Genomic DNA, 23,834 nt, shown 5'->3' with positions numbered 1-23,834 from the left:
CTGAAACAGCAAATGATTAGGAAGGCAAATTGTGACCTTTTGCAAGGGGGAAGTTGGCACATCCGGCTACGACTATATATGGCATTGGTGAGACCACACCCAGAGTACTGCATGGAGGCATATATTTGCATTAGAGGTAATTCAGAGAATGGTCACTAGGCCGATTCCTGGGATGAACGTTTTGCCTCAAGAAGAAAGGTTGAGCAGGTTGGCCCCGACACTAATGGGAGTTTTATTGAAATGGAATATTTTAAAAATTCATTTACAGAACATGGGCATTGCTGGTTAGGCCAACATTTATTGCCCTTCCGACGGTGGAGAGTTGCCTTCTCGAACCACTGCTGTCCTTGAGGTGTAGGTACACCTACTGTGCTATTAGGGAGGGAGTTCCAGGTTGTTGCCCCAGTGAAGGAACAGCTGGTATATTTCCAAGTCAGGGTGGTGAGTGACTTGGAGGGGAACCTCCAGGTGGTGGGGTTCCCAGGTATCTGCTGCCCTTGTCCTTCTAGATGGTAGAGGTCGTGGGTTTGGAAGGTGCTGCCTGAGGAACCTTGGTGAGTTACTGCAGTACATCTTGTAGATGGTAGACATGGCTGCTACTGTTCATCGGTGGTGGCGGGTTTGAATGTCTGTGGGAGGGGGAGCAATCAAGCGGGGCTGCTTTGTCCTGAATGGTGTTGAGTTTCTTGAGTGTTGTTGGAGCTGCACTCATCCAGGCAAGTGGGAGTATGGTATAACCCTGTAGTCCTTAACATTAAAGAAAAAACTTGGTCTAAAGTTATGACACTTACAGAAAACACCAGCCGACACAGGTAGAAAAAGAAACTGGTTTATTTAAAAAGGGGGAACAATCACAGCTCAATAATTAAAGCATTCAAACACAATCTTCAACTACAAGTGAATGTGGAGGCACTTCATTTAAAACCGATGCTCATGCAATCAATCTTTCAGGCTCACATAGGATGATTACTTTTCCTGTTCAACGGCCAAGACTTGTTTTTGGAATGGGAAACACTTGCATTGATGTTTTATCTGGTGGCATCAACCAGTGAATGAATGGCAGGGTAGCAAACAGCAACAATCGCCCAAATTCCCCAATAGCTGTGGTCGATACAAGGAGATTGGAAAAGAAACCCGTGGGAGAGAGTGAGTTTTCGTTCTGAACTGGCGTTGCATTGAGACACTCAACTGCGGGTCACGCTCCCTTTCTAAAGTAAAGTAATCTTTATTGTCACAAGTAGGTTTACATTAACACTGCAATGAAGTTACTGTGAAAAGCCCCTAGTTGCCACATTCCGGCACCTGTTCGGGTACACAAGAGGGAGAATTCAGAATGTCCAAATTACCTAACAGCACGTCTTTCGGGACTTGAAAGAGGAAATCGGAGCACCCGGAGGAAACCCACGCAGACACGGGGAGAACATGCAAACTATGCACAGACAGTGACCCAAGCTGGGATTCAAACCTGGGACCCTAGAGCTGTGAGGCAGCAGTGCTACCCACTGTGCTCCCGTGCTGCCACACGGGTCTGTGGGTCATGCTCCCTTTCTTTGGGTCACGCTCCCTTTAAATAAACCAAGGGCTTCATTTCTTAATTTCCTTGTAACTGTACTGAAAACAGCATGGATAAGGGAGGTGCAAACTTAAACAGACACAAACGACACTATCAACTTATAATAAATTCCCAATTGATTTGAAAAGTCTACTCTGCATTGACCTCGTCAGAATATTTGATCCCTGCCCTGGAGAGCTTAAAAACCTCCCTCTGCTGAAGGGCCTCAACTGCGGCCCCAATTTGATTCTCAGTTATTGAAACAGGATACAACCTGCCCCAGCTGGCTTGCCAGTACCTGCATCCGGAAGAGAGATGTGCCAGGAGTCAGAGCACATCAAGTTTTAACACTCTGTTATGTGACAGAGAAACGTCTTCCCTCTGCCAGCTTGCCCAATAAGGTGGCTGGTCACTCCGCAGCAAGCTGCTTAGCAAGTTAAACATTAAACAAGATGAAGGATTAAGAGGTGAAAAAGTAATTGTTTTATCCTTAAGTATTTTAAAAAAAAATGTTTTTAAAAAATGAATTGATAAGCTGTATCTCTACCAAATCCGTCAAGCACAAAGCAAGGGAACCATAAATAACTCCATGCAGGTTGTGTTAGGAAACATAAGCAGTTTGCTTACAGAGTAAAGAACCAGCCCACACTGGGTCACTTGAAGCGAGGGTTAACTCCGCCTGGCACTGATTTCGATTCATTTCTTTAATCTTGGTTAAACAATGGCAACTATCCCCACCTTCCTTTGGGGCCGTGCTCTGCAACATTACCGAGCAATACAGCAGCTTAAAGCCAACACCACTGAACCCTTGCTTGTAAAAAAGGTGCTGACTCATGTTGCACTAGGATCAGAAGGACAAAAACATGTCCAAAGTTCATCCCTCTTGTACTCCCAAGACATCTGCAATAGGAACATCCTGCGCACGTGTACCAACCGTTTATCCGGCAGAATACTTTGCACTGATTTCCTGTCAACAGCGGTAAGGGCGGCACGGCGGTTAGCACTGCTGCATCACGGCACTGAGGGCCTGGGTGTGATCCATGTGGACATTGCACATTCTCCCCGTGCCTGCGTGGGTCTCACCCCCCCCCCATAACCCCAAAACGATGCGCAGAGTAGGTGAATTGGGCACGCTAAATTGCCACGTAATTGGAGAAAAAAAAGAATTAGGTACTTTAAATTTAAAAAAAAAAAGGACATCAAATCCTGCAATGTTACGTGACCACTGCGATTTGCTGAGATAAATCACAGGGGTGTTTGATTCTTACCACACTCAAAAACACACACACACATCCAGCAGGCAATATCACATAGCAATCAGCAAGCAGGATACGAGACGTTTGCCCAACCAGTTCTCCCTGTCCCAGGGACCCCTGCCACCTGAACAAAAGCCAATTAATTCAGCACAGGCTGGAGACCAATCTTGCACTTTTAGTCAATGCAGCTCGGTGTAGCAGTGTGTTTAGCCAAAGGGGCATTTGGGTGGGGGGGGGGGGGGGGGGGGGGGGGGGGAACCATTTTTGAAAACGCACGGGTCGTACTTCAGCTCAATAGGGATATCTTGTTGTAAGTGTCAAAAGGAAAGAGTTTGTAGAACATGCTCCAGCTAACCAACCAGAAGTGTGTCGAAGGGCCTTGATGAAAAAGAGCAAATAAATCTGGCAGCGCTCGTCTCGTACACTACTTTAGTGTGACTCACAAACAGGCTTCAAGATTACTCAAACATGAAAGCAGAGGTAAAAATTAAAAACAACCTCCTGTCAGAGTAAATCTACTGTACGAGGCAAAGCAAGTAATTATTTGCATCCCATGCCTTAAATGTGAAATGCACAGGATTTTGCAGCTACTGCAGATGTGAAGTTATGACCATTAACTAACTCACTGAACAATTTAAATTCCTCGCCGCTCAACCCACAACCAGCTAACACAGTAGGTTCCTCCAATTCTTTTCAAGTCTGCTAATAGAATTAACGGATTGGCGAGCATTACTTGCTCCCGCACAGAAATAGATCACGGGCCGTGTTGCCATAGAAAGTTCTGGGGTTGGTTCCATTGCCAGAAACTTGTTATTTCCAATTCCAAACTCACTTTGATGGGAGAGACAGAAAATATGCTACCTACTAAAAGAAATAATAATAATTGAACTCGTGTGAAACAATCACCCTCTTCCACATACTGCCTGCTCTGTGCCATCAAATACCATACTCCATACTGTGAAACGGCAATGTTAAACATCTTAGGCAAGACTGCTCCAGTGGCCCCACATTCAGTTGGAATGCGAAAGATTTCCTGGGATCACCTCTTCTTAAAACCATACTTTTTCCTTTCGTAGAACAGGTCGGTTTTTGAGCTGCCAAGATTGACGATTTTCGGACATCCATCTCTCTAAGGAGGCAAAAAAAAAAAGAGTAAGTGGTGCTGGTACTTACAGGGGAGGGATTTTGTCCTTTCCACACCTGCCACCTCAGGGGCTACAGGACAAGGTGGTGTCAAGAACAGGGGTAGGGGAGGGAAAAATGTTAGAAATTTACAAGGAGCTGATGGATTGGGAAGGAGCCCCAATAGGGTTAGTGAAGCACAAGTGAGAGGAAGAGTTTTTTATTTTTTATAAATTTAGAGTACCCAATTTATTTTTCCAATTAAGGGGCAATTTAGCGTGTTCAATCCACCATCCTGCACATCTTTGGGTTGTGGGGGCGAAACCCACGCAAACACAGAGAGAATGTACAAACTCCACATGGACAGTGACCCAGAGCCGGGATTGAACCTGGGACCTCAGCGCCGTGAGACTGCAGTGTTATCACTGCGCCACCGTGCTGCCGTGAGAGGAAGAGTTGGGGAGGGAGTTGGAGGCTGGGCTGTGGGAGGAGGGTGCATGCATTCCCATTGTGCGCTAGGCTTATCCAGTTTAAGGTGGTCCACGGGGCGCACGTGATGGTGGCCAGGATGAGCAGGTTTTTTGAAAGTGTGGAAGATAGGTGTGGCTGTATGCAGGTGGGCCAGCAGATCATGTCCACATGTTTTGGGCTTGTCCGAAGCTTGGGGGATTCTGGCAGGGGTTTGCCGATGTTATGTCAGAGGTCCTGAAGGTAAAGGTGGCCCCGAGTTCAGAAGTGGTGATCTTCGGAGTGACAGAAGACCCCAGGAGTCCAGAGGGCGAGAGGCGAATGTCTTGGCCTTTGCCTCCCTGGTAGACGGATATTATTAGAATGGAGGGACTCGGGGCCCAGAAACCGGGGGTGTGGCTGAGTTTCTCAGGCTAGAAATAGTAAAGTTTGCCTTGAGAGGGTCTGTGGAGGGGTACGCCCGGAGCTGGGTACTTTTTTTTTACAGTTTCAAAAGGTAAGTGCCATAAAAGAAAGTTTTGAGTTTGTAGGTCACCAGTAATCAAGTAGTTCACATTTTTTGATTGTTACACTGTCTTAAGGTTCAAAGATTCTCTTCAAACTTACATCTTTTTCCTGGATAGTGCACTCCTTGCAATAATAGGCATCAGATACACCCGGGCCACCACAGATCACGCACCGTCCTTGGTAAGACCCATAGTTACACTCGTCACAGATACGGACTAGCGTGCATGGCCTGACATAGGAGTCACAGATCACACATTTACCATCGCCTAAATGGGAAGGTAATCAAAAAAAAACCCAGAACAAACATGAATTTATGTAGGACATTTCAAAGTGCTTTACAATGAAAGAATTGCTTTTGAAGTACAATCGTTATGTAGATAAACATGGCAGTCCATTTACACACAGCACGGCTGTACAAACAGCGAATGAGATAAACGATCAGCTTGCAAGTTTCCGTGATGATGGTCGATGGATAAACATTAGCCAGGAAACCAGAACTGCCCATTCTTCTTTGAATAATGCCACTCTAATAAAGTGGACCAGCAGACTAACTGTGGAGTTCTGGGTGAGTTCAAGCGTATTGAGGGCAGTGGATGGGAGGCTGGCCAAGGGAGCACTGGAGACAAGACCTTAGGCGGAGGCAGGGCTGGAGATGTGTGATCCTCGTAACTTCCTCCAGTGTTCATGTGTCCACCCACTTACTTTGCCCCATCATCAAGGACTGTGCCTTCAGCTGTCTAGGGCAATAAATGCTGGCCTTGCCAATGATGCCCATATCCATGATGAAACAAAAACTGCTCTCTGGAATTCCTCCCTAAACCGGTCTGCCTCGCCACCTCCATTTCCTCCTTTATAACCGATGATGCCCTTTGACCAAACATCAGCTCAGTCCTGATATTTCACGTTCTCCCCGTGACTGCGTGGGTTTCCTGTGGGTGCTTCAGTTTCATCCCACAAGTCCCGAAAGACGTGTTAGGTAATTTGGACATTCTGAATTCTCCCTCTGTGTACCCGAACAGGGGCCGGAGTGTGGCGACTAGGGGATTTTCACAGTAACTTCATAGCAGTGTCAATGTAAATCTACTTGTGACACTAATACAGATTTTTATTTTAGCTAATGCCCTCCAGATCAGGCCTCTTCTGTACCCTCTCCAAAGCCGCCACATCCTTCTGGTGGTGTGGCGACCAGAATTGAACACTAAATTCCAAGTGTGGCCTAACTGAGGTTCTATAATCTGCAGCATGACTTGTAATTTTTATATTCAACGTCCTGTCCGATGAAGGCCAGCATGCTGTATGCCTCCTTGACTACCTTCTCCACCTGTGTTGCTATTTTAAGTGACTTGTGGCCCTGTAGACGCGGGTCCCCCTCCCCAGAGTGAAGATAAGGGACGAGTGAGGGGGTGGGGGGAGGAACCCCAAACACACCAGGACACGGGGGACAACCTCTACCGCCAAGCGGCAGGGGCCTCAGCGGAATCCGACAAACCCTTCGAAAAATCAAACATTGTTGTACAAATGTTTTTTTTTTTGATTTTCTAATTAAAGGGCAATTTAGCGTGGCCAGTCCACCTACCCTGCACATCTTTGTGTTGTGGGGGTGAGACCCATGCAGACACGGGGAGAACATGCAAACCCCACACGGACAGTGACCTGGAGCCGGGATCGAACCGGGTCCTCGACGCCATGAGGTAGCAGTGCTAACCACTGCAAATGTAAATATTAATGTAAATATTGTAATGTAAATAATGTAAATATTATCCAGCGTTCGAGCCCCAGTCACGGCCGTGGTGACCATCAGAGGCCAGGGGCTGCCTGTTCAGACCCACGTACAGTTTTCTCCTTTGTCAGTGTATGATACTCCACTGGTGAAACACCGCTCTTTTTATGTTCTTCTTTATTCAGTAACGTGAACATTTTTGTGCATTTCTTCGCAAAATGACCAAAAAGGGAGTGCAAGTAATTTTTTTTTTCTCACTGTGACTGCTTTGCTCCTTTGGTTACTGAGGTAGATATTGCTCAAGTAAATATACAAGTAAAGTATACTTACTTGCACGGTGTGCTTTGACGAGCATTTGTTCTGTTAATATTAGTGTACTCGTCACCACACAGCCAGCTCCGCGACGAGGTCAGAAATTCCCATTGAACAACACTGCGCTCGGTGATTTACACCAACAGGCCAACAGATTGGTGCTGCCGTTAATGTGCCACGTGAACCTCCTCCCACCCCTCTCTTCATCTAACCCCATCAACACAACCTTCTGTTGCTTTCTCCCCAGTGTTTCTCTAGTTTCCCCTCGAATGCGTCCATTCCAATCCCTCAGCCACTCCGTGGTAGTGTGGCCCACGTTGCCATCACTCTCTGGGTAAAGGAGATTCTCCCGGATATCCAGTTGGATTCACAAGCAGCCATTTTATATTTATGGCGTCGAATTCTAGTCTTGCTTGCAAATGGGGCCATCGTGTCTAATTCTACACATTCATAAATCTTGATCAACTCCCCTCAGGTCATCCCTTGCTCGCTCAGAGCAGGAAATCTACCATTTCGCTGACAAGCAGAGCTTAAGTACAAAATGGCGAACATTCAGAATGACTACATCTGATAAATATTCAGTGGGGGAAATGTATGAGCAGCTCCTGTTCTACAGTCAGATAGCCAAAGCATAATTATTGACTTCTGACAGGCTTAAAATGGCTCAAAACTAATAAATCTGCAAGGATAGACAGTACTCATCCAAGGGCAAGGGAATGTGAGCAGAGTTGCCAAATACTGAAGGAATCTGGGAAGGCAAATGAGGTGCTCATATTCAAAAAGGGAAGAGGGGAAAAAAAAAAACAGAAACAGGCATCGGGAGACCCATTAGGAACAAAATCAGAAAAAACTGGAAACCAATCCGATTTGGTCAACATCTGCGCAGGGAGCAAGAGGAGTCGACAATATGTAGAACCTGTCCGGACAGGAAAACAAATTACTGATGAACAGCATTTAAAAGGAATAGAACCATAGGAGGACTTGCCGGGTGGGGAGGAGGAATCTACATACACTTCCACAAATCATTTGTAAATGATTTTACAACAGACGGCCAAGATGATTCTTTTCATCAGGTGATAGAAAGAAGTTAACCCCAAAACCTCACTTTACCTTCTTTCTGATACTCTACAAACCGAAGGGGCGGCACGGTGGTTAGCACTGCTGCCGTACAACACCAGGGACCCGGGTTTGATTCCGACCTCGGGTGACCGTGTGGAGTCTGCACGTTCTCCCTGTGTCTGTGTGGGTTTCCTCCGGGTGCTCCGGTTTCCTCCCACAGCCCAAAGATGTGCATGGATGAGTGGTCGTGATCAATGAACGGGGTTACGGGGATAAGGCGGGGGAGTGGGCCTAGGGCCGGTGTTCTTTTGGAGGGTCAGTGCACACTCGATGGGCTGAATGGCTTCCTCTGCATTGTAAGGATTCTATGAATTCTAACTCTGACCAAGCTGTTGGCCGGCTGCCCGAATATCTGCTTTATGTGGCTCAGAGTCAAATTGGGCTTTGGAATGCTCCTGTAAAGCACTGTGGGACATTATATTATGGTGCTATATAACTACCAGTCGGTCAGAAACAAATAATGAGTGAATAGCTGAGGCAGCAGGGAGGTGATGTCAAACCTCGAACACAGGAGAATGCAGCAGAACAGGGTGGTGCCCAACACTCCAAAAAAAAGTGCTCTGTAAAAAAAAAGAGCATTCTTGTGAAGACTCCCAATTCCAAGTGTTTTTTAAAATAAATTTAGAGTACCCAATGCAATTTTTCCAATTAAGGGGCAATTAACGTGGCCAATCCACCTACCCTGCACATCTTTGGGTTGTGGGGGTGAAACCCACGCAGACACGGGGAGAATGTGCAAACTCCACACGGACAGTGACCCGGAGCCGGGATCGAACCTGGGACCTCGGCGCCGTGAGGCAGCAGGGCTAACCCACTGCGCCACCCTGCTGCCCAATTTCAAGTGTTTTTTAAAGTAAATTTAGAGTACCCAATTAATTATACAATTAAGGGCATTTTAGCGTGGCCATTCCACCTAACCTTTTTATAAATTTAGTGTACCCAATGATTTTTAATTTTTTTCCCAATTAAGGGGCAATTTAGCGTGGCCAATCCACCTAACCTGCACATCTTTTGGTTGTGTGGGTGAAACTCATTCAGACATGGGAAGAATGTGCAAACTCCACACGGGCAGTGGTCCAGGGCCGGGATTCGAACCAGGGTCCTCAGCGGCATAGGCAGCAAGGCTAGCCACTGCGCCACGTGCTGCACTCATTCCACCTACCCTGCACATCTTTGGGATGTATGGTGGTTGGGGGGGGGGAGGGGGGGGGGGGGAAAGAGAGACCCACACAGACATGGGGAGAATGTGCAAACTCCACATGGACAGTGACCCGAGGCCAGGCTCAAACCTGAATCTTCGGCGCTGTGAGGCAGTAGTGCTAACCACTGCGCCACTGTGCTTTTCTCCCCATTTCAAGTGATAACACACAGTGCCAATCCCAGTCATCTGCAACCCCGCAGGGCAAGAGTTATAGCTGGGGGAAGGGCAATTATGATGCCATTAGACATGACTTAGGATGTGTAGGTTGGAGAAGTAGGCTGCAAGGGTTGGGCACACTGGATATGTGGAGCTTGTTCAAGGAACAGCTATTGCGTGTTCTTGATCAGTACATACCAGTCAGGCAGGGAGGAAGGGGTAGAGCAAGGGAACCGTGGTTTACCAAAGAAGTGGAATCTCTTGTTAAGAGGAAGGAGGAGGCCTATGTGAAGATGAGGCGTGAAGTTTCATTTGGGGCGCTTGATAGTTACAAGGAAGCGAGGAAGGATCTAAAGAGAGAGCTAAGACGAGCAAGGAGGGGACATGAGAAGTCTTTGGCAGGTAGGATCAAGGAAAACCCAAAAGCTTTCTATAGGTATGTCAGGAATAAAAGAATGACTAGGATAAGAGTAGGGCCAGTCAAGGACAGTGGTGGGAAGTTGTGTGTGGAGGCTGAGGAGATAAGCGAGATACTAAATGAATACTTTTCATCAGTATTCACTCAGGAAAAAGATAATGTTGTGGAGGAGAATGCTGAGACCCAGGCTATTAGAATAGATGGCATTGAGGTGCGTAGGGAAGAAGTGTTGGCAATTCTGGACAAGGTAAAAATAGATAAGTCCCCGGGGCCTGATGGGATTTATCCTAGGATTCTATGGGAAGCCAGGGAAGAGATTGCTGAGCCTTTGGCTTTGATTTTTAGGTCATCATTGGCTACAGGAATAGTGCCAGAGGACTGGAGGATAGCAAACGTGGTCCCTTTGTTCAAGAAGGGGAGTAGAGATAACCCCGGTAACTATAGGCCGGTGAGCCTCACGTCTGTTGTGGGTAAAGTCTTGGAGAGGATTATAAGAGATACGATTTATAATAATCTGGATAGGAATAATATGATTAGGGATAGTCAGCATGGTTTTGTGAAGGGTCGGTCATGCCTCACAAACCTTATCGAGTTCTTTGAGAAGGTGACTGAACAGATAGACGAGGGTAGAGCAGTTGATGTGGTGTATATGGATTTCAGTAAAGCGTTTGAGAAGGTTCCCCATGGTCGGCTATTGCAGAAAATACGGAGGCTGGGGATTGAGGGTGATTTAGAGATGTAGATCAGAAATTGGCTAGTTGAAAGAAGACAGAGAGTGGTAGTTGATGGGAAATGTTCAGAATGGAGTTCAATTACGAGTGGCATACCACAAGGATCTGTTCTGGGGCCGTTGCTGTTTGTCATTTTTATAAATGATCTAGAGGAGGGCGCAGAAGGTTGGGTGAGTAAATTTGCAGACGACACTAAAGTCGGTGGAGTTGTAGACAGTGTGGAAGGATGTTGCAGGTTACAGAGGGACATAGATAAGCTGCAGAGCTGGGCTGAGAGGTGGCAAATGGAGTTTAATGTGGAGAAGTGTGAGGTGATTCACTTTGGAAAGAATAACAGGAATGCGGAATATTTGGCTAATGGTAAAATTCTTGGTAGTGTGGATGAGCAGAGGGATCTCGGTGTCCATGTACATAGATCCCTGAAAGTTGCCACCCAGGTTGATAGGGTTGTGAAGAAGGCCTATGGTGTGTTGGCCTTTATTGGTAGAGGGATTGAGTTCCGGAGCCATGAGGTCATGTTGCAGCTGTACAAAACTCTGGTACGGCCGCATTTGGAGTATTGCGTACAGTTCTGGTCGCCTCATTATAGGAAGGACGTGGAAGCTTTGGAACGGGTGCAGAGGAGATTTACCAGGATGTTGCCTGGTATGGAGGGAAAATCTTATGAGGAAAGGCTGATGGACTAGAGGTTGTTTTCGTTAGAGAGAAGAAGGTTAAGAGGTGACTTAATAGAGGCATACAAAATGATCAGAGGGTTAGATCGGGTGGACAGCGAGAGCCTTCTCCCGCGAATGGAGGTGACTAGCACGAGGGGACATAGCCATAAATTGAGGGGTAAGATATAGGACAGAGGTCAGAGGTAGGTTTTTTTACGCAGAGTGGTGAGGCCGTGGAATGCCCTACCTGCAACAGTAGTGAACTCGCCAACATTGAGGGCATTTAAAAGTTTATTGGATAAGCATATGGATGATAAGGGCATAGTGTAGGTTAGATGGCCTTTAGTTTTTTTCCATGTCGGTGCAACATCGTGGGCCGAAGGGCCTGTACTGCGCTGTATCGTTCTATGTTCTATCAAAGAATATGGATGCTATAATTAAGGTCTGAAGTTATTAAGGCTGGAGGGCGGTCAGCACAGTGGGTTAGCCCTGTTGCCTCACGGCGCCGGGGACCCGGGTTCGATCCCGGTTCTGGGTCACTGTCCGTGTGGAGTTTGCACATTCTCCCCGTGTCTGCGTGGGTTTGGCCGCACAACCCAATGATGTGCAGCGTAGGTGGATTGGCCATGCTAAATTGCCCCTTAATTGGAAAAAATGAATTGGGTACTCTAAATTTATAAAAAACAACGAAAAAAAACAAAGAGGTCACCTTTTCACCAAGGAAGAGTGTGTTGTTGAACACCTGTCTCTCTGCTGCTTGGCACTTTCAAATTCCCCGTTCTGATGGTCCCAACTTTGGTCGTCTAATTAGTTCAATGAAATACGTGTCCCAGGTTAAATCTTGGCAGGATAGAAAGCTCCTTTTGTTTGATTGGGGAAGGGGGTCTACTCGGAGGAAAGTGGCCATTTCCTAATGCGCTTCAACATCATGGGTTCAGAATACAAGTAAAGATGTTAAATTCATTTCAGATATCCATCAAGCAGGGGAAATGGAACCAGCTCACATATTAAATTATCATTTGGATAAATATGCACACGGACAGGCAAGTGAAATTTAATGTATTGAAGCGTAAAGTGCTATGCCACACATGGAAATGAAGAGTGGGCGATATGTGCTCTGTAAATGGCAGTGAAAGAGTGGAGCAGAAAATGCATCGACAGTTCGAAGCAGACTACGAGTACAGTGCCCAGCTCCAGCAGCTATGAAATATGCATTTAGGTGGGTGTCTCTGCAGAGACTAGGAGAAATTCAGCTATGGCGGAGATAGAAAGAGGAGGAAACATGCAACTGGCTACTCCTGCGCTGATGGGCTGTACCTCCACTGCAGCACACCAAGCAAGACATCATGCTGCCTTCAATAGCATTACAGAACAAATGTTAATTTAACAATCACCAGCCAAACATTTCACACCGAGTTCCAAAACAGCAGCAGGCAACCTTAGGAAAGGGTATGGCAAATGAAGGGGAACTAAAGGCTTGAATATTCCTCATCATTCACACAAATCTCTTTCGGACACTCTCGATTGCACTCAACCTGTTGTGACTGACGCGCCAAATTAATATCTATCCAACTCCATTTTTGGAATTTAGCAAACCAGAAAATGCCCTGGGGAGAGTTCAGGCTTTTCTGGCACAGTGTTGAGACCGACGGTACCTCTGCTGCTATCTTTTCCCACAACAGGATAATAGAGATTAATGCAGGTTGTGCATCCTCCATACTCTCTGGAATTGCAACTGGAAACATCATCTCAGAAACTAGGGAAAACTGTTTTCTAGCCAGTGTTATGAAATTTAAAAGGCTGCGAACAGGAGTGTGTTTACACTATTTAAACAAACAATGGGAGCGTAACAGGTTTACCAACAAGGGGGGAGGCAATGGCATAGCGGAGATGTCACTAGACAATCCACCTAACCTGCACATCTTTGGGTTGTGGGGGTGAGACCCACGCAGACGCGGGGAGAATGTGCAAACTCCACACGGACAGTGACCCGGGGCCGGGATCGAACCCAGGTCCTCAGCGCCGTAGGTAGCAGTGCTAACCACTGTGCCACCCTTATGATGTCATTGTTCCATGTGACTCCTGACCCACAACCTCAGAAATGGCTTTGCAAGGCCAATTAGGGATGGGCAACAAACACTGGCCTTTCCAACACCACCTACAGGAGAGAATGAAGAACATGAGTGTAGGCCTTTCATTGGTCCCAAGAGTCGAATGTCCAAAAACTTGAACTCATCTCCTTCCTCCGCAAATACCAACTGACCTGCTGGGTTATTTCCAGAGAGATTTGCAGTATCTAGTCTTTGTTAAGATTTTTGTTTTGAGTGGTTCTAACAGTCCCTTACTTTAAGCTTAGCTTTTGCCAATGGAAACCATTTTGGACTTGCCCGACTGGTTTGAAGTAGCCAGCTAACTTGTTTCTTTCGTAGAATAAATTTAGAGTTCCCAATTTTGTTTTTCCCAATTAAGGGGCAATTTAGTGTGGCCAATTCACCTACCCTGCACATCTTTGGGGTGTGGGGGTGAGACCCATGCAGACACGGGGAGAATGCGCAAACTTAACACAGACAGTGACCCGGGGCCGGGATTGAACCCGGATCCTTGGCGCCACAAGGCAGCAGTGCTAACCACTGCCCCACTGTGCTTTCTTCTTCCTCTTAATTCCAAAAGTGTAATTCTCCTTTGGACTTGTAAAAAAAATGAATTTACAGTTTGTGTGCATCACTGGCTAGGCCAGCATTTATTGCCCACCCCAACTGTCCTTCAGAAGGTGGTGACAGGCTGGCTCCTTGTAGGTACATCCAGTGCTTTTGGAGAGGCAGGTCCAGGATTTTGACCCACCAACAGTGAAGGAACGGCCGATATATTTCCAAACCAGAATGGTGAGCAACTTGGAGGGGGAGCCTCCAGGTGGTGGGGTTCCCAGGTATCTGCTGCTCTTGTCCATCTAGATAATAGTGATCATGGGTTTAGAAGGTGCTGTCTAAGGAGCCTTGGTGAGTTACTGCAGTGCATCTTGTAGATGGTAGACACGGCTGCCACTGTGTATCGGCGGTGGAGGGTTTGAATATTTGTGGAAGGGGGAGCAATCAAGCAGGCTGCTATGAGGAACTGAACAGGTTTTTTGGGTCGGTCTTCACAGTGGAAGACACAAATAACATGCCAGTGACTGATAGAAATGAGGCTATGACAGGTGAGGACCTTGAGACGATTGTTATCACTAAGGAGGGAGTGATGGGCAAGCTAATGGGGCTAAAGGTAGACAAGTCTCCTGGCCCTGATGGAATGCATCCCAGAGTGCTAAAAGAGATGGCTAGGGAAATTGCAGATGCACTAGTGATAATTTACTGAAATTCACTAGACTCTGGGGTGGTCCCGGTGGATTGGAAATTAGCAAACGTGACGCCACTGTTTAAAAAAGGAGGTAGGCAGAAAGCAGGAAATTATAGGCCAGTGAGTTTAACTTTGGTAATAGGGAAGATGCTGGAATCTATCATCAAGGAAGAAATTGCGAGGCATCTGGATAGAAATTGTCCCATTGGGCAGACGCAGCATGGGTTCGTAAAAGGCAGGTCGTGCCTAACTAATTTAGTGGAATTTTTTGAGGACATTACCAGTGCAGTAGATAACGGGGAGCCGATGGATGTGGTATATCTGGATTTCCAGAAAGCCTTTGACAAGGTGCCACACAAAAGGTTGCTGCATAAGATAAAGATGCATGGCATTAAGGGTAAAGTAGTAGCATGGATAGAGGATTGGTTAATTAATAGAAAGCAAAGAGTTGGGATAAATGGGTGTTTCTCTGGTTGGCAATCAGTAGCCAGTGGTGTCCCTCAGGGATCCGTGTTGGGCCCACAATTGTTCACAATTTACATTGATGATTTGGAGTTGGGGACCAAGGGCAATGTGTCCAAGTTTGCAGATGACACTAAGATGAGTGGTAAAGCGAAAAGTGCAGAGGATACTGGAAGTCTGCAGAGGGATTTGGATAGGTTAAGTGAATGGGCTCGGGTCTGGCAGATGGAATACAATGTTGACAAATGTGAGGTTATCCATTTTGGTAGGAATAACAGCAAACGGGATTATTATTTAAACGATAAAATATTAAAGCATGCCGCTGTTCAGAGAGACTTGGGTGTGCTAGTGCATGAGTCACAGAAGGTTGGTTTACAAGTGCAACAGGTGATTAAGAAGGCAAATGGAATTTTGTCCTTCATTGCTAGAGGGATGGAGTTTAAGACTAGGGAGGTTATGTTGCAATTGTATAAGGTGTTAGTGCGGCCACACCTGGAGTATTGTGTTCAGTTTTGGTCTCCTTACTTGAGAAAGGACGTACTGGCGCTGGAGGGTGTGCAGAGGAGATTCACTAGGTTAATCCCAGAGCTGAAGGGGTTGGATTATGAGGAGAGGTTGAGTAGACTGGGACTGTACTCGTTGGAATTTAGAAGGATGAGGGGGGATCTTATAGAAACATTTAAAATTATGAAGGGAATAGATAGGATAGATGCGGGCAGGTTGTTTCCACTGGCGGGTGACAGCAGAACTAGGGGGCATAGCCTCAAAATAAGGGGAAGTAGATTTAGAACTGAGTTTAGGAGGAACTTCTTCACCCAAAGGGTTGTGAATCTATGGAATTCCTTGCCCAGTGAAGCAGTTGAGGCTCCTTCATTACATGTTTTTAAGGTAAAGATAGATAGTTTTTTGAAGAATAAAGGGATTAAGGGTTATGGTGTTCGGGCCGGAAAGTGGAGCTGAGTCCACAAAAGATCAGCCATGATCTCATTGAATGGCGGAGCAGGCTCGAGGGGCCAGATGGCCTACTCCTGCTCCTAGTTCTTATGTCCTGGTGTGAAGCTTCTCATGAGCTGCGCTCTTCCAGACAAGTGGAGAGTATTCCACCAGACTCCTGACGGGCCTGGTAGGCAGTCAGGTAGTCTTTGGGGAAATCAGTTGAGTTACTCACTGCAGGATTCCCAGTCTCTGACCTGCTCTTGGAACCACAGTATTTATATGGCTAGTCCAGTTCAGTTTCTGTTAACCCCCTGGATGTTGATAGCGAGGGAGTCAACGATGGTAATGCCACGGAATGACAAAGAGTGATGGTCAGATTCCCTCTTGTTGGAGACGGTCACTCCTGGCATTTGTGTGGTGCAAACATAAATGTTAGCCCAAACCTGGATATTGTCCAGGTCTTGCTGCATTTGGACATGAACTACTTCAGTGCTGGAGGAGTGGCAAATGGTGTATTCGTTGGGTTCAAAGAATGATGCAGCACAGGAGGCTCATTGGTTCTAGATCTTTAAACGAGCTATCCAGTGAACCCTATTCCTGTGTTCTTTCCCCACAACATTTTCAAAATGAATATCCAATTTATCTTTGCTAGTTACGGTTGAAACTGCTTCCATCACCCTTTCAGGCACTGCATCAGGACTGTAACAACTTGCTCCCAATGCAAATCAAACTAAACCCAAGTCAAGACCAACTTGGGACTTTCAAATCTACGGAACACTACGCAGCCACCTTTTGTTCTTTCCTCTCCAATCTCTAAATTTTTAAAACCCAACCTCCGACTCACCTAATCTAATCACCACTTAAAACTTCATATAGTCTAAAACCTTGGTGTTGTCCTGCATTACAGATCTTGGTTCCCCACTTTACTTTGTTATAAAATCTATCATTCTCAGGACAGCAGGCAGACTGGGTGTGTCAGCTTGTCAGGTTTATATTCGTCTCTAACCTGCTTGACGGACATTAGTTACAGGGCTTCTGGCTCCGATATATTTGCAGTTTGCAAACAGTAAGAGCAGGCACAGGAAAAGATCAGAAAGGACTCATATTTACATAGGACACCTCATCTTTGGGCTGTCCCCAATTTCTTCACGGCTAATGAATAGTCAATGCTATGTAGGCAAAGGGAGTCTGTTCCCATTCAGCAAGAACCTGTTAAATGGCAATTAAATAAAATGGCCAGCTAATGTGTTTTAATTGTGTTGGATGAGGGATGAACATTGGGCAGAATAATGAGAACTCTCTACTTTTCTTTCAATAGTGCCATGGGATCATAGATCATAGAATCATAGATCATAGAACTTACAGTGCAGGAGGAGGCCATTTGGCCCATCGAGTCTGCACCAACCCATGGAAAGAGCACCGTACCCAAGCCCCACACCATCCCCATATCCCAGTAACCGCATCTACCCTTTTTGGACACCAAGGGCAATTTAGCATGGCCAGACCGCCTAACCTGCACATCTTTGGATCTGTTATGTTAGCCCATAAGTGGGAACCATGATTTAACATCTCAGCTTAATGGCAGCGTCTCTGACAATGTAGCACTCGCTCAACGTTGCACTGACGTGTTAGCCTTGACAATGCGCTAAGGTTCTGCTGCAAGGCCTGAACCCACAACTTTCCATTCAGAAGGAGTGGGAGGTGCAGGTTTATGCTCATTTTTCATATTAAAAAAAAGAGTACCCAATTCTTTTTTCCAATTAAGGAGCAATTTAGCGTGGTCAATCCACCTTCCCTGTACATCTTTTGGGTTGTGGGAATGAGGACCACACAAAACACAGGAGAATGCACAAACTCCACCACTGCGCCACCGTGCCGCCCTTATGCTCACGTCCAAATGGTGAAATCCCAATCATGTTACCAGAATAACACCGCTGTCAGATACTGCCAGATTAGTTAGGCTTGAATCAATTGCTCATCTCCTTTTCCACAGGATAAAGATTAAGTTGGTTATAAACAGATTAAAGGAGATTTAACATTGTGTTAACAGTTTCTCAACATTCTGTAAATGTTTCCAAAAACCTTCGGTGAATAAAAAAAAATTAAACAAGAGCCCCTGCACCTAAAGATGAGTGGAATTTTCCATTACTGCATTCCAAGGATTTGCACAGTTGGCCGGAGCACGGCTCTTTGCATCACCGATATTGCTATCCAAACAGAAAATTGAGAACTCGGGCATATCCTGTCAGCTTGCTTTTCCAAATGAAAAAGCAAGAGCCAATTCTTCCATAAACTGCACTTGCCGAACCCTGGAGTATTTTAAATGAATGTTAACTCCCTGGATCATGTGAAGTGTATAAACCCTTGTTGGAACGGCGTGCTAGCAAGGTAGTCTGCTCCAGAGGTAGCAGCCTGCTTTTTTCGTCTGAGTCCTGAAGCTTGGTTCCTTAACAGTTTTTGTCTTTATATTTATACCCTTCTTATCCCTCACCTCCTTCCAAGTATTCAGACACTCTCCAGCCAGCATGTCTGCCTTTCCTTCCTTTATTGGCTCTTATGGTCTCACACGAACATCACTTCTCCCACTATGACCATCGCTGCTTATCACTTAAAGCATTTATATTAGTATTTATTTTCACTGGTGTGAGTAGCTGTGCATTCTTATCTGCGTATGCCTTTCCCATTTGTTCTCTGTTTGCTTTTAACTGTTGTGCATCTATCCTCTAATTTTGCTGAAGTCCACAATGCACACTATGTTGTCTGGTGTTTTCTGGAGATGCTGCAGAGTGCTTCCAGCAGTTTTTGATTCTTCTCTTATAGATTTCTCCCCCGTCTCTCTCACATTGGTGCATCATTAGATGTGCTGTCTTTCAGATGGAAGGTTAATCAGAGGTCCTGTCTGGTCGCTCAGGGGAATGCACAAAAATCAAATAGTGCTGTTTGAAGAGAAGGGGGGGGGGGGGGGGGGGAGTTACCTGGTGCACGCGCCAACATTCTCCCTTCAACCAGAACAAATTAAATAGTCATTCATCTGAATTGGTTCGAGTTGGGGCGGCACAGTGGTTAGCGCTGCTGCCTCACGGTGCTGAGGCCCCGGGTTTGAATCCCGGCCCTGGGTCACTGTCCGTGTGGAGTTTTCACATTCTCCCCGTGTCTGTGTGGGTTTCACCCCCACAACCCAAAGCTGTGCAAGGTAGATGGATTGGCCACGCTAAACTGCCCCCCAATTGGAAAAAAATAATTGGGTACTCTTAAATTTATAAAGAAAAAAAAAATTGTTTGTGTGACCTTGTTGTCTGCAAAGTGGCTGCTTATATTTACCTACATAACAGTTCAAAAGCTATGAATTTGCCTGGGAAGCCTATGAAAGTATGAAAAGCACCAAAGTCTTTCCCTTTCTTTAACATGCTCCGCCCTGGAGGGATCGGCATCTGAGGCACATCCGCCAGCTTTAATTTTCACATCACTTTATGTTAGCGCAATCAGAAATCCACTACACAGGCATTCTGAAAATCCACAAAATGCTGATTTATAACCAACACTCCTCAGTGCATGATTGGCACCAATGGTGAACCAGAGAAATGATTCCCCCTTGCCTGGACTTGCACCGTTCAAATCTCACAGAAGCAGCTAATATGACATGTACCTGTTGCTGTATGTTTCATGTATTGGAATTACATGGAAGGTACGACAGTACTTTGCACGTGCATTCTGGAAGCAATTTTCATCTCCCCCAACAAAAGTACCTGTGGCACAGATGGTATTACAGGTACGCTAGGGGTCACAACTGTGGCCTCCAATTTGACCCTTCCCCGTATATTTGTCTCTGCTGCAGGCTATTGCCAACAGCGAAAGCTGCAATCGGGGAGGTTAACTGCTCCAACAGTGATCTGAATGTTGCAGCAGACTGGTTCTGCCTCATTTACCAGAGATTGCTGCATTGAGGGTGAATCTACAGCATTGCCCACTCAAATGTGAAAACACTGGGGGGGGGGGGGGGGGGGGGGGGGGGTTTGTGGAGTTGCGATCCCAACGCGAGAGAGCAAAGGAGATGAAAAATAAAAACTGCTGACAAATATAGTGCAAGGGGGAAAATCGAGAGGGATACGAGAGAGCAGGGTGTGGTAGTGCAGTCTACAAATAAATGAAAATAACCTTGAGCTTGACGGGCAGAGAGCTTTATCTGCAACAGTAGTTTGTGGGGTCAGGGGTTGCAGCATGAGATGGGAGAGGAGCCAATGACGGATAGAAGATAAAAGGGATGTGGAGGAAATGGTACAGTCTGATTTAACTAAGGTCAGCTCTTTGCTTTTGCATCGAAAAGCAGAAAAGCCTGTCTGTATCCTCTGCCTGTGAGACCATCGTTATAGCCTGGATTCCCATGGCACAGATATCCTCTCCCCAGTGCCAGGCAGACTGTGTGCCAGCCAATGCCAATGCTTTTTTTTCGAAAAAGGAACATTTACTCAGGGACGGACTCAATCCCCAGAGATTTATGCTACAAACTGTGGAATTCAGCCCAGTTTCTCCACAAAGTCAGTCTGAGCTTCAATCGCATCTGTAGAGAGAAATGGTAATCTATCTGGCCGTGGTACAGGAAGCAGTGAATTGAGCTCTATGTAGTAATTAGATGACGGAATTTAGAAAAATAAGAACATTGCTAGCTTGAATGAAGTTCTGTTTTTGTTCACCAAACTTTAACGACTTGCGATGCATCACACACACAAAAAATATACTTTTTTTGGTCTAATATTCAGTATGTTTGCATTCCTCTTTGATCTGCAAATAAAGAAACTGAAACATTCACTCACCATCAAATACAGAGAGGCTACAGCGGGTTGCCAACCTATTTCTTTAGGCAATGAGGGGCAAAAGGAGGGGAGGAAGGACAAACTTACATTCATACTGTGCCCTTCACATTCTCATGACATCCCAAACACGTCACAGCCAATAGTGACTGTTGTAATTCAGCCGAGTAATTTGTACACAGTAAGGTCCCACACCCAACAATAATATGAATAACCATGTTTTGCAAGATGGTGGGTGAAAATGTATTCACATCCCCAAGAGTTAGATTGGGTCCATTGCTCCCTGCGACCGAGGCCTTGATCTGGAAATCTGCCTCGTGTGGTTATTGTACAGTTTCATAGCTTCAGGAAAAAGAACAGGTCCTTCGCTGGCCTAGAGAGAACCGAGATATCAAATGGGAGGGCCACTCCATCAGGCTAAATACCAAGATCGGAGTATGGACCTGGCAAAACGATCTGCCTTCCGAGTGAAAGCCATCTTGTATAAAAATGGAGTCAGATTTGGATTGGTTTACCCAGCTCACCTTCAGGTGACTGCTGGGGAGAAGGACCGCTTATGCAGACTCCTTTGTTCGAAAGCTCAAATTGGGCACCGTTTAACGTAGGTTTAATCTATTTCATGGCCCTGCGGAAGAACACTTCACATTTTATGTTTCTTCTTGTTCAGGGTTTGTGCGTGCTCACAACACCTTTGGTTTTCTGTTATTCGGCCCTTTCAGTGGATTTCTTTACCTTTTCAGTGTTCCTGGTTTGGTATTTCTCTTTAGGGATAGCTGAATCTGGATTAAGGAGTGGTTGGAGACCTCCAATTAGTTTGGTTACCTGGAGTGTTCGGGATCTGAATGGCCCAGTAAAACATTAAAGGGCCCATTTTAAGAGCCCAAATTCTGATGTCTTTTTTCTTTAAATTTAGAGTACTCAATTATATATTTTCTAATGAAGGGGCAATTTAGCATGACCAATCCACTTACCAATGTTGTCTTCTTGCAGGAAACCCACTTAAGTGTCAAGGCAGAGTTGGGTCGGGCAAGTTTCTCATTCCAGTTTTAATGACAGGGCCAGGAGAGCAGCAATTTTAATTAATAAGAGAATTCAATTTTCTTCCTCTCAGATTGTAGCTGCCTCTAATAGTCGTTATATTAGTGCTTGTGGCTCTTTGGCGAACACTCCGGTCGGCATGGTTAACGTTTATGCCCCTAACTGGAATGACACAAACTTTATCTCAATTCTCTTCTAAACTCTCTCCCAAACTTTGACTCACACCGGATGATTCTGGGAGGTGACCTGAACTGTGTTTTGGACCCTAAATTGGATTGTTCCAAATCTAAATCTCTTGTCCCATCTGGGATGGCCAGGAGAGGAGATCCCTGGTGCAATTTGCGTGCCCGGAAGATAAGGAATCCTCTGTGGATAAATCGATCATAGCTGATGTTTTGGACGGTCTGCACATCCCAACTGTTGAAGCGGGCAGGAGCTGTGAATTAGATTCCCCATTACACCCGGACGGGTTTTAAAATGTATTTGGATTCCTGGTCAATGTTTACAAAACATTCTTGGGATGGCTCGTACCCTTAATATTGGATTTGTTTAATGACTCACTGTCTTGACGTTCACTGCCTCCGATTCTCACTCAAGCCTCAATCGCTTTGTTCCTTAAGGGGGACAAGGGCCCAGCAGAGTGTGGTCCATACTGACCCTTCTCACTTTCAAATGTTGCTAATGTCCCGGCGCTCCAGCCGGAATCTTCCCTCCCTATTCCCTAAAGACGTGCTTGTTGGGTGAATTGGACATTCTGAATTCTCCCTCGGTGTACCCGAACAGGCGCTGGAATGTGGCGACTAGGGAATTTTCACAGTAACTTCATTGCAGTGTTAATGTAAGCCTACTTATCACACTAGTACAGTAACAATTATTATTAATTTTGGAAGATCAAACAGGCTTTGTGAAGGGCTGACAATTATTGGTCAATATTAGTCACCTTTTAAACGTTATTCTTTCCCCATTCACAGCACCAGAGCTGGAGGCTATAGTACCACTGGAAGCATTTGATAGGGCGGGATTATCTATTTGAGATTCTACTATAAATTTTCCTCCTGGATTCGTCTGTTGTATAATGCCCCTACTGCCAGGGTTTGCCTTACACTCAGATTACCCCATGGGTAGGGGCACTGGATGGGGCTGGCGTTCTTCCCCACTTTTGTATGCCTTGGCAATAGAGCTTCTCTCTAAAGTGTTGAGAGCCTCTGATCAATGGAGGGGTATTTCTTGGGATGGGGTGGAGCATCGGGTATCGGTTTATGCAGCAGACCGACATTATGGACCAGACTCCCTCCATGGATACCATAATGAAGATGGCCTATAATTGGGCCTCACTTCATAAATTATTCAAGCCTGATCAATAATGGCAGACTAGATCTACAGAGGTGGAACCACCTTCCTCTCTCTCTGGCAGGCAAGGTCCAAACGATCAAAATGAATGTACTTCCTCGGTTTTCATTCTTCTTTCAATGTATCCCTATTTTCTTCCCCCCAAATCTTTTGTTATTTGATTTCTACTTTCATTTGGGCAGATAAGAATCCCAGAATCCGCAGTGTTCTGCTCTGGAGAGATAGACTTGGCTCTCCCAAATTTTTTGTTTTACTACTGGGCTGCTAACATCAAAGACATTTTGCAGTGGATCAGTGACCCCTGAATCGATTTTGGGCAAAACAAAGGCTCGCTCACACTAGCTCTACTCTCCGTGCTATAATTACCGTAACACTGCCCATCTCTCCGGTTAGATTTTCCTCAAATCTGGTGATCTGCTCCCTCAGGATTTGGAAACTGTTTTGGCAGCACTTTTAGCTTTTTCTCCTGCCTTCTTTAGCCCCTATTTGTAATAATCACCTCTGGTTTGGTCCCGTTGTTTAAATCTTGGAAGGCAAAGGGACTGAGTATTTTAGGGACCTATTTATAGAGGGTAGATTTTGCCAGTTTTAGGGAGCTGACATTTGCCCAATTCCAGACTCTTCAGTTATTTTCAGACATGTGACTTTTCCAGTAAAGTTTTCCCTTCTTTTCCTTTGGCCCCGCCCTC

At 45.8% G+C, this 23,834-nt stretch overlaps 1 protein-coding gene across 1 annotated transcript in view; it reads right to left on the bottom strand.

The window, feature by feature from the left end:
* Nucleotides 1–815: 815 nt before the first annotated feature.
* Nucleotides 816–23,834, bottom strand: part of phf5a (PHD finger protein 5A) — a 62,569-nt gene continuing 39,550 nt past the window's right edge. The window contains exons 3-4 of the mRNA XM_038783534.1: nt 5,005–5,171; nt 816–3,937 (exon numbers count right to left, since the gene is read on the bottom strand). Coding sequence (XP_038639462.1) covers nt 3,848–3,937; nt 5,005–5,171 — 257 coding nt within the window. The 3' untranslated portion in view covers nt 816–3,847. The remainder of the gene's footprint in view (nt 3,938–5,004; nt 5,172–23,834) is intronic.

The sequence above is a fragment of the Scyliorhinus canicula genome, chromosome 23 (genome assembly GCF_902713615.1).
Source record: "Scyliorhinus canicula chromosome 23, sScyCan1.1, whole genome shotgun sequence".
Taxonomy (NCBI): Eukaryota; Metazoa; Chordata; class Chondrichthyes; order Carcharhiniformes; family Scyliorhinidae; genus Scyliorhinus; species Scyliorhinus canicula.
Note: the sequence above shows the minus strand (reverse complement) of the source record. Positions and strands in the feature narration are given on the sequence as shown.